The sequence below is a fragment of the Mastigoproctus giganteus genome, chromosome 4, assembly GCF_048544385.1.
Source record: "Mastigoproctus giganteus isolate SK-2022 chromosome 4, ASM4854438v1, whole genome shotgun sequence".
Classification (NCBI taxonomy): Eukaryota; Metazoa; Arthropoda; class Arachnida; order Uropygi; family Thelyphonidae; genus Mastigoproctus; species Mastigoproctus giganteus.
In genome coordinates, this window is record NC_143578.1 from 236,733,757 (window position 1) to 236,750,770 (window position 17,014).

Below are 17,014 nucleotides of genomic sequence, written 5' to 3' on the forward strand. Positions count from 1 at the left end.
GTGAGAATTGTGTGCCGAAGAGTCATAAATTGGTTTAAATGATAAGACAGTAGACCAGGAGATACAAAAATTGAAGTCTGACTTTTTTTTTTTTTCATATACTCGTGTTTTTTTATTTTTAAACATATCTTGTTATATTTCAGATTTTTATTGTGTTATAATGCACACTATTTAGAATTCTATATAAAATATTTAAATAATTAATTTAAATATTTAAATAATTTCTTTCCTAAAATATTGCCTTCAAAACAGCATCGTTCCGAAGTTTGCCAGGGTGAATTTAAATCAAAAAATTTCAGGCATAAAACAACTATCACTGGCGACATCACGTAATATTGTTAAGCTTGCCTTAAAATCTCGATATTCGGATAAACAAAAATACCTTTCCCAGGTTAGGAAGCTTCGCGATAAATTAAAAAATTATCTACATCCGAACGATTGGTCTGTATTGAAGACCTCCATAGATTTGCGACGGGAAGCACAAACCTCAGAAATAAAAAACAGACACGTTAATAAGTTGCAAACATTATCGAATAGTTCAAGACACGTTCATACGAATTCTAACACATTGTCGCGAGCTTGCGACCAAGTTCACACGAGTTGGGTGACATCCCCCCCACAGACACATAACGCACTACCACAGAATATGTCGGCTAGTTCACGAACACCCCCTCACCCAGTATCCAACGAACCGACACATCAACAGGTTACAAATCTTTCCTCGTGTACACTATCGCAGGACCAGATTTCACTTTTATCCAAAGGATTAAATTATAATTTACCACCTCGAAAGCTGCCAAAAAAACAATGCGTAATTGATTTTGAATTTGGGCTTCGTAGTGTTCCACAAAAAGATGTATTTATTCAACAAGTTAACCAAGTAGTGAATAACATAAAAGAAACACGACTTCCTAAATTGAATACACATGACAGTTCAGCTTTACGAGAACTTCGAGAAAATAAGGACATTATTATACAGAGGGCAGATAAAGGAGATACAGTGGTAATACTAGATAAACATGATTATATTAATAAGTTAGATTCAGTTGTATCTGATAGCTCCACTTATTGTGAAGTGGACCCGACACTGTTTACCAATTTGGTAAATCAATACAATAAAACGTTAACCACATATCGTAAAAACGACTACATTACTATGGTTCAGTTGAAGCAATTGAAGTCCAGAACATACAATATTCCTGCACTTTTTGGTCAGGTAAAATTACACAAGCCTGGATTTCCGATTCGACCTATTGTTTCCTACAGGAACTCGGCATTTTCAGCCTTAGCCACACATGTATATAACATTATAAAACCTTTTAGACAGGTTATACAATTTGGGATTAAGAATTACGATACATTATTTAATAATCTTAAAGACTGTAGACTCGGCGACAATGACAATTTATTCTCATTAGATGTTACATCATTATATACGAATGTAAACGTTGAATACACATTAGATATTATTTGGGATATGTTAAATAAAAACTCGACACCGATTAATTATACGAAGCTGCCTATAAAGGAGATTTTTCACTTAATTAAACTATTAGTTGAGGCTAACTACATCACCTTTCGAGACAAGGTGTACAAACAAATTTTTGGATTACCAATGGGTTTGAGCCTGAGTGGCTTAATGTCAGAGATCTATCTCTCAACGATTGAGCAGATACATTTGACACCTTTTCGTCCCCGTATCACATACTATGGGAGGTATTTAGACGATGTTCTAGTTATTACCGATAGTAGTACTATCCAAGATATTTTACATTCGTTTAACAATATTCATTCTAGACTCAAATTTACATTGGAAAGGGAAGATACAGATACTAAGTCATTAAACTTTCTAAATTTCACGCTTACCCGGGACTCGAACAAAATACAATTTAGCATCTATCGAAAACCCACAAACACCGGTATGCTTCTACATTATAATAGCTACCACCCGTTCACCTACAAAAGATCGATTATCTTTAATCAATTTCTAAATGCCTATAAATATTCAACGACGGATTCTGCTTTAGACTCAGAAATACAAATATTAACTAGCAGATTCTTGAACAGGGGTTATCCCATTAACACAATAAATCGAATTAGGGTACAAGCTAAGGATAGGATACAAAATACTGCACCAATCAACAATAGTAATATCAAAAAATACTTTATTTCTGTCCCATATGTTGAACAGTGGCACAAACAGCTTAACAGATTCTTTAAAGATACCGAATTTAAAATTATAGCTAGGCCTATACGGAAGTTACACACTATACTGAACAATCGCTCGGTTCTTTCGGCGTTCGCAACACAAATTAATGATCTAGTATACAACATTTCTTGCGGTGATTGCGACTCGTCTTATCAGGGTTCCACGCGGTTTTCTCTTAATATCCGTGTAAATCAACACGAAGCCTCTGTTCGTGCTTCTCGTTCAGCAGCGTCAGAATTAGCCTTTCATGCCATTAACGAAAAACATACTTTTTTATTTAACGAGGCCAAAATACTTAACGTTCAACGTAATTATACGCGACTATTAATTGCAGAAACCGTTGAAATTAAATTACACGAGAATTCTGTTAATGTTCGGCGGCCATATTTGATCTCCGATGCGTGGACCTTTACGCGCATGCGCGAAGACACATAATCACTATTTAAGTTGCAGGTTTAGCCTGATTCGATAATTTTCATTCCTGTGATCACGACAGTCGGTCGAAAAGCATTGTCAGCTTCAGGAAGGAAAATCGTTTTGAATATTTTCGTTAGATTCTTTTAATTGCGTTAATTTGAATTTTAATTGTTTTGAATTGATTTTGAATTGTGTTAAATTGATTATTTAATTATTTATAATTTACTTTAATTATTTATATTTTACTTTAATGTACCGGTAAGTTGTCGATTTTTTCGTTTTTTCCGTTTTAATTTCTGGAGGGTATCATACGGAAGTGTTCCACGTACTATATTGAGGTAAACTCCTCTTATTAATTTACTAATATTAAATATAATAATTTAAGAAAAAAATTCAAACTGCTGAAATATAACATAAAATTTATGATATTTAACTTGTTGAATTTCATTTCATTATCAGAGCTTGTCACAACCTACATGCTTGGATATAATGTAATTATGCCCTCTGTATATTATTATGAACATGCAGTGTGGAAAGATATGAAAATAATATTATCATTATTATGAACATGAAGGAAAGATGATAAAAGCCAATGTTTATTTAGAGGCGATATAAAAAAATACATGAAGAAAATGACCAACTGTCTCAATTCTAAAGAGATCAAATTGTTGAGCATGTTTAGCAGGGGCATCAGTGACTAAAACTGCTAATTTGTTTATTGTATCCAGGACAACTGCATAAAAAGTGATATGTCCATTCACTGAGTATGTAAAACGAAATCTGAATAAGAAGAATTGCAGAAAATCAAAGCTCAGTGAAAGAGACCACCGAACAGTGAAAAATGATTGTAGCACAAAAACATAAAAACTACTTTCTCAAAAAAAAAAAAAAAAAAAAAATGCAGAACTTGAGTCTTAGCAATCCAGTTTGGCAAGAACTTCATGAAGCTTAAATTTATGGCAGAGCCACTATTACCGTGACTTGTTAATGACACTGGAGGATGCAATTCGTGTCAGAACAAAAACTGGACATTTGATGATTGGAAACATATTTTCAGATAAATCATCATTCACACCTTTTCCATCAGGGAGAGTTATTTTTGGCAAATGCCAAAGGAAGTGCATCATCCTGACTGTCTTGTGCCAACCATCAAATATGGAGGAGGATTGATAATGGTTTGGGCTGCAATATCTTGATATTCTTTACGTGCCATCATCACCCTGGATGAGCAAATTACTGCCACTGATTACCTTGATATTTTGAGTGACCAGGTTCATCCCACAGTGCCAACATTGTTTCCCAAACAATGCCATGTTTCAAGATAATGCTCCAATACACATGCACAGCCAGATGTGTTCAACCTTGGTTTGAGGAGCATGAAACTGAGGCTAAATATCTCCCACAGCCTGCACAATCACCAAACTGAAATGTTATTGAGTACTGTGGCATAATTGGAGTGGAGAGTGAGAAGAAGATTTCCTCCACCTTCATCACTCAAGGAGCTTGAAACGTTCCACTATGAAGAATGGTCCAATATTCCTTGTAAGACAGTTTAAGATTTATCTGGATCCACTCCACATAGAATACAAGCTGTTTTTAAAAGCAAAGTGTAGCCCAACACCATATTAGTATTGGGCTACACTTTGCTATACACTTGTAACTTATCATGGATGTTTCCATTATTTTGTCCACCCTTGTATATATGTTTCAAAGGTATGATATTCTAGGGTCAAAAATTATGAGGGAGTAGTCACGAACATGTGCCCAAAAAAGCTTTATTTTGAAGTTAAGTCAACTTTAAAAAAAAATGCACATAAACATAAAATCCTTAATTTTTAAGGTTCACATATAGATTTTACAATAATTGTTCAGAATAACACTTAACACTTAAATTGTTCAGCAATCACTAACTTGGCTTGTCAAGTTAGTGATTGCTGAACATGCTAAAACATTTGGTAGGGCTGCAAATTCTTTCGGTCACTTTCTATTCGTCACTGCAGTTCAATCATACCTGGAACTTGGTTTCATATACTAGGCTCTTTAAATGATCCAATGGAAGCTCGCATCAGGTGATCATTCTAGCCAATCAATAGAATTTCCCCTGATCTATCTGACTGGTTAGGTTAGAACTTAGAAGGTTATTTCAAGCTTCTAGGTTAGGTTAGAACCCTATTATGGATTCTAGATAAATAAGGATCTTCACTACAGTATTCTCATATTATGGATGCTTGTCTGATATTTTGGATAATATTTAAATTATAAAGAATTAACAGTCTGTCACATTTAATCCTTCAGAATCCTTGTGTGGTTAGAAATTACTCCAGTTCTGAAAGTAAAAAAATATGAGCCAACTGAATCCTGTTCATCTTTCATATTAAAATCTGTGTACCTATGGTGACAATACAACAAATAGTCATGTTTTATAATGGGCTGTCTTTCAGAGGTACCAGTAATTTATTGTCATTAATGGCGATGTAAGAAACTGAAGCAAATGATAGTTACAAAATGTTCTCCCAATCCTGGAATATTTCAATGTGTTTTTTTTTTTTTTTTATGTTGGTCACATTCACATTAAAGTTTTGGAAAGTTTACAATCCAGTTCTCAGATTTATCAGCTGTTAAGTTTTAATTTAAACTATTATGCTAAATCCTATAAAGAAAGGTGTACCATTTTCATTTACTGCCTTTTAAACATCTGCACACCATACTGGAATTTAGACTTCTGAATAAACTTCTCCAACTCCACAAATTCTTCCTAGATTTTAAAAAATATATCATTCAATAAGATAAATTTGGACATTTTGTCACCAATTACAAATATTACAAAAAAAAAAATACTTATCTCTAGAAATCCTTTTGCAGTTAATACTATTTCTTGTAATGAAAATAAACTTTGTACTCTATTCTTTTAAAATACTGCTTTACTTGAAAAAATTTATTGTGTTTGCATGATAAATAAATTTCAGTGAGTCTTGCTCATGTTTATTTATTGTAAACATCCTGCTCTGACAGAATGCATTGGAATGGGAACTTTGTGTTATCACATGATATTCCCTTTTTTTTTTTTTTTTTTTTTTTGGTAGTTGTTGGCACATCGGCTTCTGTGGCCATATTGCACCTCCCAAGGTTTCTGCATTTTCTACTCTGATCCAAGCCCGAGGTGGGATTCGAACCCGCGACCTTTGGGTTGCCAGGCAGGCACTTTACCCACCTGGCTAGTCCGGTCAGCTACATGATATTCACAACAGGTATATCTTTCTCACAGACTTCAGAGAATTCAAACTAAATTCATTAAATTCTTATGCTATCGAAATTATGGAGCTCTTTTTGGTCACTTCAGAATCATTCCTCTTCACTCTAGACAACTCCATGGGTCTCTTTTTGTCTACAATATCATAAACTCTTATCGATTCTCTATATCTTCTTGAACAAATACCTTTCACTATACTCCATTTGAATTCTCATTATAAAATTAATTTCTCACTGCCTGTTCCTTGTACTCATCACTTACTTGGTAGTCTTGGTGTTTTGTTTCCTTCAGGTATTGAATAATTACAACATTGATTTTATACTTAATCCATCTATTCGTAAGAATTTGTTCCTTACTCTGTTTTCTTAATCTAAATTTTGTATATATTTTAATTATAGTTTTGTATTGATTATTACTGTTTTGCATTTTCTGTAACTCTTAGCATTCTCACCATTATTTAGGGTCTACGTGCCCTGTGGCCGTGTGTGAGAAGGATGTACATATAAATAAATATTTACAGAAATTTTTCATTTAACCATGTTAAATGAGAAAAGGAAAAAATATATATTATCTGTAATCTTGGATTTGATAGCCATTTATTTTAATTAATAGCTACAGAGGTCTTTAGGAGGGAGCAATAAAGGAACCCATAAATGCAGGATGGGACAACTCAGTGCAGACATCTGGGCATGGTCATCTCACACACTGAACTCTGTGCCACCCAACTTGGTGCTAAGTACAATATTTATTTATTAATATATAAAAATATTAGTCAAGATATATAAAGACGTAGGTTTAAATAAAGAAACTCGGTGGCAAGTACATTTTATGAAACTCATAGATAAAAGTCAAAATAAAAGCAAATAAATTAAAGTATTTTTAAATGGTAATAAAATATTTATTGATTTTAACTTGCACATAAAATGTCATTAAAATAAAAATAGAAAAAGGGCACACTGCAAATTAGTTTGACAAAGTTATGGGCAATGCTTCTCAAAAATTCAACGCAATTTCAATTATTAAAATTTCTAATGATGACTTGTATCCTTGCATCTGCTTCTCTGTATTTTTTTCAATTTCAAGGAGGGATTCAGTCCTGTGATTAATTACTCATAGTAAAGGTCTCTTCCCCTTTGAACTTTACACAGCCCATTGATAAACTTCCAGATATTAAGAGGTTCTACTCCTAGCTAGCACTGAAGTCTTTTGTGTGCCGCTTCTGCATTATTGTTACTTCAGTCATCATTGTTTAAAATTCTTCTATATAAATTCCAAATTTCATGTGAAAATAGCAGAGAATGTCTACCACTACCTAGCCTCTGTCTTCTGCCTACATAGTTGTCCTCAAACCAATCAAAGAGTGATTGCAGTTTATCAGGGAAAATATCAGCACGGTGTTCAATTGCTTCGTTGATGTATTCGCTTGGTACAAATGGAAGTGCACTAATAATTTTAGCTTGTAGAGAAAATTGTGCATGATTGTTGTATTAACGTGAAAATCCCACAGAAGTGAGATGTTCTTTCATGTTGTATGAAAGATAAAAAAAACCCTGAATTTCAGCAAGTGGAAAATGCCCCTTATAGTCTTGAATGTAACTACCTCAAAATCGTAATTAATTATTTATGGGTTGCACTCAGGTTGAATCAGGAGCATCATATCAACTAATTTGTCATATGTAGATTGTAGCTTATTTTGGGAGAAGAGCATACATAACTGGATGTATACCGTGCATTTCTACCATACTAACATAGACTTGTGGAAACTAAGGTGGTGAAATTTTGAAAGTGCTATCAACATACCATTTTTTTTTAATTCTTTTAGTAAAAATGGATTTCTTTGTCTTCCAAAGAGAAGAATTTTGCATAACTCTTAGCCACAGTTACCTGTCTCAAGTTTGTTACAGGAATAGGTTTGGAAACTATTAGGAATCACTAATGACTCCATGTTTGTTGACAGATTAGCAGAATATGCCACTAGTTTGTTCCTTTTTCTTCTTACCAATTTTCTCAGTACACTGTGATTAGGCACAGCTCCTTGGCAAACTTCCAACAGATTACTTAAACATGCATTGATAACCTGTGATGTTCCTTTTACAGTTTTTGTAGCCCACAATTTTATTTTTGTAATTGTTCTTTCTCTCTCCACTTTTGATGCTGAGGTGGTGTGTGAATGCCTAATGATGTACTTGGCTGTTTTACGATTTCCAACATGAATCCATGTTTTATATATATCCTTTTTTCACATCACCAAATTTGGTTCTTATCTGCGCCAACTTTATCAAATACATATAAATATCAGATTACGAACCTGAGGGGACATAAATTCAAATTGAGGAAAGACAGTTGTAGAATAGATGTGCAGAAATTTGCCTTTAGCCAGCGGGTGGTTAACTGCTGGACCAAACTTCATCTGTCATTGTGGAAAAGTTGATAGCTTAAATAAATTCAAAGAGGAACTGGACAAATTTTTAGAGGGAATGGATGTGTGATTTTTTTTTTTTTTTTTTTTTTTTTCTGTGGGCTGATGCTACATATGCTCATGCACTTGCTTTCTTGCATCACATGTCTCCATTACTACTACTATCCATCACTGGGTAACTTTTCTTTTCATGTTGAGAAAGTATTTTTGGTTGCATTTGTCGATGGGGATGTGTAAATGCTATAATTTTTAAATATATATATATATATTTTATATTAATTTAACCTAAGCAGACTGATGAAAGTTTACAACTAATTTTCTTGTTTAAACCATCCTTATGTACCTTGACTGCAATTAAGTCCCTACTATGTCCTGCCAACAATGAATTCCTACGTGATCCTATTTTTATAATGGTTTTAAAATTACATTATATTATTTTAAATTACTTTGAATGTTATATTTTAAATATTATGTTACATAATATTTTATGTTAAAGTTAAAACCTATATTAATAAATAAATATTGTACTTAGTACCAAGTTGGCTGGTGCCTAGTTCGGTCTGCATCAAGATGGCCATGCCTAGATGCTGCGCCGAGTCACCCATGCTGAGTTGTTCAATATCGTAAAAAATGAAATGGTGCAATGGTTTAAAATACTGTGTTATATAAATAATTATGCCATTGCAAGCATATTATTTGTTATTTTATCTAGTAGTGTTTGTTGCTAATTAATGAGTTAAAGGGAAGTTATTCGTGTTGCACTGTCTGAAATGAGAAAAGAATTTATTACATCGTTCAACACAGAACTTCCAAAACAAATCAAGTACTTATAGCAAAGGAACCTGAAATTGACATATGAGGACGCATTGCAGAAACTGTACTCAAAGATAACAAAAAATATAAATTAAAAAATAAATTCAATGACAATATAAATCTACGGTAAATTGGGGGAGGGGAGAATAAGACACATTATAGCTGCTCAGCTTGGTACTAGAGACAGTAAGGTTATCTGTTTGGAGCCAAAAGTTAAATCCCTCTATGTACTGCAGTTTCATTGGCAGTTCTGTGGCTCTTCTCCTGTTTGGTGTCCTAGATTCAGCTCCAGATGTTGATTGGACGTGGTCATGTGGTCCGTTCTGAGTGGCTACTCTATAGATTCTGGTGAAGCCTCCATCATATGGAAGCAGATATCCTGTTCTGTATTCTCACAATAACTACTTCCATTACTACAGAGGATGTGATGGAGACTCCAACAGAACAAGATCACAGAAAACACAAAACAGGATATCAGCCTACAGCACAACCAAACACAGAACTTTGAAAGATTACCTTCTTAGCTGAGAACAGATAGTATCACTATCTCTAGGATCCAAACAGTAATTCACCCCAAGACTGTCTTAAGGAGAGCTGCTGAATGGATCCCAGAGATGTCTGTAAAAACACTGCTTCTGTTTTAATGTTTTCAACACCACGTGCTTGTTTTCTGCTGTTATCAAAATTAAATGGGTAGTATTATGGAATAATGAATTTACTAACTGAGCCAAATTCTATTCCATAGTGGGGTGTTGAAAGCCTCTGATAAGGTGCGGGAAGGACAATCTTGGAAGTTGACAGTAGGCATCTACAAATGAACAACTGCATAAAAAATATTGTACAATTCAGAAATTATACATCTTTAACAAACAAGATTTGTAACATAAGCTATAATGAATATTTATTTTTTGATATCACTGATTAATAAAGTGGGCCTGTGTATAGAAATGCCTTCTATAAACAGGTCTATTTTTACAGATCATAAATCAATTAGAACACAAAACTGATTTTTTTTTTTTTAGAAGAAATGTTATGTAAATGAACACATGGAGTGGTGGCATAGCATACACTTCCACTGCTTGATGATTTTTTCCTAAAGGTTGGGGGACAGGGATCCACCATTACCTCATGAACTTGCTGATGGGTTAATGTTTTCAAAATGTCATTACATTAAAAAAAATTATGCATCTGTTGAAATATTCAAGAGAGAATAGGCATTCCATAATTAATTTATTTGAATACTAAAAATCCAGTTAACATTCTGCTGTCTTAAATACCACATATGCAAATTTCTCCGTATAATTTATTTTTAAAGTAGCCTATTCCTGAAAACAAAGTTATACTTTTCAGAATGATAATGAGGTAAGTACTCAACTAAGCACTACCACCACCATATTCTTATTAATATATTGTTCTTTTAAGTAACCTAATTGCTATATTCATTTTAAATATTTTTCTTAATATCTGCATGTAGTTAATTAAACAATAATTAAGAACCTTAGAGTTAATTTCAAAACCAATATTTTTAAGTGAAAAATTAAATATGGCCTCCTAGTATCAAGGCATCAGGGAAAGAGAGAATGCATATTTATTTGCAATATTAACACAAACATTGCACATAATGTATACCTTAAATACAAATTAAAAATAAAGGTTAGCACTGATATGGTTGGTCACAGCACTAAAATCACCTAATGATATATACAAAGGTACTGAGTGGAACATAAACAGAATCATTACTAAGAAATATCAATATACCTAGATATAAATGACACTGCATAGAGGTAAAGACAAAAATTATTTCAAGAATTTAAGGAGTTACAAGCCTTTAATCTCAAAAAGATCACAAATAACAATATCACAAGTTCTAGCATTCATTCCATTATTCAAGTCGTATACTAGAAATGGTGATTTCAATGACCCCCTTTTTGTTTTTCTTTTTTTTAATACATAAAATTGTTGTTGGTTTACCCTGCTAGAATGCATATGTTTAGAGGCCACAGGTGTCTGTTGCAGGTACAAATATAGATGATAAATTACAATGTCTGACAATATCAGCTTGTCACAGTGCTCTGTCCATCCAAACTCTTTTCAGTGCTACTTCCATTTCTTCCAACCTTTTTTTTTTCTCTTTAAAGTAGATTCATGGCTACATAATATTTAGAAGTTCACCCTAATTGTCAATGAAGCCTACACATGCTTAAAAAATACAAAGAAAACTAACACACAACAAATTTTAACAAAAAAGTCTTGTAAAGAGCTTTAAGGTTTAATGTCAACTAGGAATTGATTCCACAGTTAAGAAACAGATCGTGAAACACAGTAAAAGCTTTCAGAGGGAAGGAAAAAGCATGTGTATTGCATATCACTGTCTACTATTAGAGCTGTTCCAGTTGGGTAATCTTTATATCATGTCCTTTTAAATTCAGGGGAGGTTGACAGTCCATCAGAGGGGCAAGCTTTATTTCACAAGGATCAGCTCCAACAAGGTAGTTCTGTTGAAAATCAATAGGAGAGTAGGGTACAGCAGCTACAGCCCAGGATGACTTCCCATGAGGGCTTTGCATAGCCCTCTCTACGCTGATGAAGAAATAATGAAAATGTGACTATTCAAGCTTCAGGAGTTCGACATCAAACGTTAGAGTTGCATTAGGAGGGATAGTATGTCAGTTAAGAGAAAAAATTTCAAAACAACTAAAACAAACATCTTATAGGAAAACTAAACACGCACACATTAATGCTCTTCATATATTTTAAACACATCATTAAATGAAAAGAACAGCAATTTTATCTAATGCATTTTTTTTTTTTTTTTTTTTTTAATTAAATCAAGATGCTTTAATTTCTTGAAAGAGGTTATCAGCAATGATAAAATACTTCTCTGCAATCTAGCCAAATTTATTAAAATGGAAGATTAGATTAATTTAGAAACTAAAAATATTATACAGAAAAAAATCATTATCCAAATCTTAAGGGACCTTAATTTATTACCTCTGAATTCAGTGAATTTGAATTATACAAATAACTTATAAAATTTCACCAACATACTGTACATAATTATGCATTTGTTGCAAGGATAAAAATGAATGAAATTAGTTAACTAATAAGTTATTCTGAATAATGTATATACAGGTAGCCCTCACTGGTCCAATTCACAATAGCATCGATCACTAACCACAACGCTATTTTTATTTTATTTATTTATTTTTTATAAATTGAAAGTTTAAAATCGTCAGACAAAATTTATCATACTGTGCTATGTATCATGCACTGTTCATGCATTGCTGATTTAGGACAATCTGAGCCAATCAGCAATTAGCACTTCTTATCAGAGACGAGAAAGATTCCCACCCTCAAAGTAGCCACTTGTGGATGCTGGTGGTAAAGGCCCACGCAGTGAAGCATTCAGTTGGTTGTTGTTTACGCTATTTGCACATGTTGGAAATTTATTAGCTAACATTTTTTATTAATTGTGCTATTAATAAATTAAATAATAATAATATCCATGTGCAGTTTTTGCCAATTGCTTTATAAAGTTTTTAATTTAATAGAATAAAGAGGCGTCGTGTCTGGTAAAAGAAGTTCATTGAATCCTAGTGCAATATTCAGAGAATGGAATCTGGTGAAAGCTGCCCTAATGTATGTAGGACTATGAATATGCCTCCATCGACTATTACTACAACTATGAAGAATTCTAATAAAATAAAACAATCGATGCAAAGTGGTAGATAATATTTTTGGTACCCGGAACCTAACCCTGTGATTTCTGATTGACTACATTATATAAAGGGCTCCATTTGCACATGTCCCCCAAGGAACCTAACCCCAATGTAAACCGAGGACTACCTGTGTGTGTGTGTGTGTGTGTGTGTGTGTGTGTGTGTGTGTGTGAATAATGACATAAAAAATAAAATGAAATAAATAAGAAAATAAATATAAAGCTATCATTAGAGGCATCAAAAATACACATCCTCCACATGATGGCCATTACATAACTGATAATAAATATACAATTAAAATCAAATTAAAACATATGCCAGTAGTATGGCAAAACTGTAGAGCAAAAATTTAACATAAAAATTAAATCAACAGGGAGGGAGAAAGTAAAGACAGAACCTGTAGCCGAAAGCCTCCAAATAATTTAGAAATTCAATTAAATCTAATTACTGGTAAATCCATATTAAAATTTAAAATATAAGGCCAATTATAAAGAAATTTAGCATCCCCCCCCAAGTAAGGTACCAGTTACGAGAGACGTGAAATATCACCAAAACGGGACTAAAATAAAACAAAGTAACAAAATAATAAGACTGACCATTATTTTATTGATTGATTTTAATTTTATATTTATTATCAGTTATTTATTATCGGGCATCATGTGGAGAATGTGTATTTTTGCTGCCTCTAATGATAGCTTTATATTTATTTTCTTATTTATTTCACTTTATTATTTGTCATTATTCGAACATATGTAAATAAGGTGGTAGTGGGTTTGACGAGCTAAAGCTGCACCTATACCGCCATCTATATTTTTAATTTCCTTTTTCTGTCAATATAAGCTGGTTAAGCTTACATTGTGTCGGTGGTGCGGCTCTGCTCTGGAGTGCTGGTCTGTTCTATAGTTTATTTCTCACTGCATAAGGACCACCGCTATGCAAATCCTCTGCATTTGTGGTTCGATCGGAGGATGGAGAGGTGATTTGGTCCTTCGATCGGTTCGCCTTTACGACGATTTGTTTGTTGTTGTTTGTTATTTGGTTTTTTAGGAGCATTAGCAACTAAGGCCATATTGCTCCAGGATATGCGGTGGTCATATCCTGGAGCAATATGGTCATATCCTGACCTTTCTGCATCCTCCGTATTTGGTGGTAATGGGCTCGAACCCCGGTCTAATCAAGAAGTGTGTGTGCTACGCACTGCTGCTCCTTCCCACTTGGCTACGGAGGCGCCTACGCGATGATTTGTCTAGCGAATGAAATGTAGCAATTCCATGACCATTATTGGCCTCGCGGTCCTCCGTTGATATGGGGTATAATGGTTAATCTATTATTTTGTTACTTTGTTTTATTTTAGTAGTTCGTTTAGTCCCGTTTTGGTGATATTTCAAGTCTTTCGAAACTTAACTTGTGGGGTTCCACTAAATTTCTATATAATTGGCCTTATATTTTAAATTTTAATATGGATTTACTATTAATTGAATTTCTAAATTATTTGGAGGCTTTTGGCTACAGGTTTTGTTACCTTTACTTATATTTGATTTAATTTTTATGTTAAATTTTTGCTCTACAGTTTTGCCATACTACTGGCATATGTTTTAATTTGATTTTAATTTTATATTTATTATTGGTTATATATATATATATATATATATATATATATATGTGTGTGTGTGTGTGTGTGTGTGTGTGTTATTTGTAAAACAGTTTTATATATATATTTTTTATTTAAATTTATTTTATTTTTTTATTTGAATACAGGAAAAGTACTATGAGTGTTAAAATGAAGAGGAGCGAAATTATAAAGTTCCATGAAAGTTTAAGTTGTTTGGACATAAATCACCAATAATAAAAAACAAAGCAAATTGTGAAGAAGTCTAATGAAGTGGGGACAATACACAATCTATCAAAACCTGGTAGATCATCTTATATCTCAAAGAAGTCTGCCAATTTGGAACTTAAAGCAAGCTAAAATATAATCATAAAGGAACTTAAATACAAGATTTATCATGCCATTTATCTACAAGGGTTAAGTTTAAAGCTAGAAAATGAGAATTTTGTCAAAGTTTTTGGCCATGAGTGTTACAAACCCCAGACATTGTTGACAGTAGACTGGAGAAATCACATTTAAGCTTAATGGAACTGTTAATCATCATAACTGTGTTGATTACTCTTTTAACAATCGCCATTTATTCTTTAACAAGGATTTAAATGCTTCTGGTTGAAAATCTGGGCTAGAATTTTGAGAGGAGAGCTCAGACTCATCCCTCTTTCTTTGTGTTGTTTTTTTTTTTTTTTTTTTTTTTTTTCAAGGGATGCATAACAGGAGAAAGTGACCCTGAGACTGATAAGAGACAAAATAATTCCATTAATGCAGTCCAAAATCAATTTTAAATGTTGCTTTTTTGAACAGGATGGAGCAGTAGCTCACTATGGAAAAATTTTCTGTGACTTCTTAGACAAAAAAAATCGCCAGGTCAATGGATTGAACAACAAGTTTCCATCGAATGGCCACCCATGCTGCCTGGATTTTTGTGGGGATTTTTAAAGGATAAAGTATTTAGTAATAAGCATAGATCTTTATTGAAGGTTCAGCAGTCAATAATTAGAGAATTTGAGAATATTTTTGGGGAACTGTATGTTGCTCTGTGGCCAAAAGGCTACAATTTTGTAAAGGCCATAATAAATTTTTTAAATTTATGTATGTCCTTTCTATTGTGCCAGCATTAATATATGTTTAAAAGTGGTTTTATTTACACATTTAAAAATGTTTCCTTACTTATGGACCACTATGTATAATAATACTGTAATTAATGATAATAAACAATGCTGTAAATAGTTAAAAATGATGAATAAAAATTTACCTTTGACTAGAGAATAAACTTACACCTAGTGTAGAAGTAGTAAGTTTAAATACTTTTTACAATGGTTTGAATAAATTATTAGAAGGAATGGGAAAATGAACTTTTTTTTTTTTTTTTTTTTTTTTGCATATGCTGTATAAGCTTGCTTCCATGCATTATTTTGCCAATAATAATACTAAACATAATATGATATATATAATAAATATATCAAAATGCAACATATCAGAAAACTATGGAAAACATTATATAAGATGTATTTGAATAGTAATTTTATGCATGGTGATATTGGTTAAGTAATATATATATATAAAACAGGTAACAAAAAATTCACTTTATTTATTGCCCAAGTTTTAGAATCAAAATGGGAATGAGGATGGATATTTACAACAAAATAAAACTGGGTTTTTTTGTTTGAAGAAACTAGCTATTTTACCCTGCTTTTTTCATGGTCTTATTAAGTTTGCCTTCCTAGTGCTTCCAATATGCTCATCAACATCCTTACATTTCAGTAGTAACTCAAATACAACAATCATTGTGAAAGCATTTTTTACGGGCAAAATGCTGAGGTTCAGGAAGCAGGTCTCCCATCCTCTTGTCTTGCTCTCTTCTTCTGTACAATCGGTAGCAATTGTCTGGGTCAGGATATCCATGACACTGCCAGAAGTGGACTAACAGTGGCATGCAGTAAACATTAAAAAAATCTTCAAAATTTTACAAACAATCCATTACAGCTATCAGCTCCTCCCAGTCAAAATAGCTAACTAACCAGTTAACAATTTTGAGAGTTGTTTATGAGCCTGGATGTAAGAAATAATTTTGACATTGTTTACTTGGATTTCAGCAAAGCATGCAAAGATACTATATAAGCTAAAAATGTTGAGATCGCAGGAAAGATCCTCATATGTATCTTTCCTGTGATCCACATGGTAGTTACAGAGCAGGAGGTAGAGAGGTTGTGATTAATGGTTACTCTTCAGATTGGGCTAACATAACATCGACGACGGGATACAGGGATGATGTAAAGGTCAGGAGAGTAGGTAATGATCAGTGCCAAGCAGAACTTCATGGTTACTCAGACAGGCTTAGGGATGTTTTAATGCATGAAAATGCAGTGTTACACTTAGGAAATAGCAACCTCAAAATAACTTATGCACTTGGCAGTTTAAATTTTAAAAAAAGTAGATAAAGAAAGGAACTTGGGGATTATAGCATGGATGGATGTAGAGTTCTCTGTTGAGTCAGAGAGGTGTCAAGGGAGTTCCATAGTGTCCCATAAATGATTTATCAAACATTTGCTTGTAGAGACAGGGAGGTCATAATCCCACT

At 33.1% G+C, this 17,014-nt stretch overlaps 1 protein-coding gene across 1 annotated transcript in view; it reads right to left on the reverse strand.

Moving 5' to 3' along the window:
* Positions 1-11,033: 11,033 nt before the first annotated feature.
* The window catches only part of Fkbp12 (peptidyl-prolyl cis-trans isomerase Fkbp12), a 64,178-nt gene continuing 58,197 nt past the window's right edge, over positions 11,034-17,014 (reverse strand). The window contains exon 5 of the mRNA XM_090371231.1: positions 11,034-11,769. Coding sequence (XP_090227357.1) covers positions 11,715-11,769 — 55 coding nt within the window. The 3' untranslated portion in view covers positions 11,034-11,714. The remainder of the gene's footprint in view (positions 11,770-17,014) is intronic.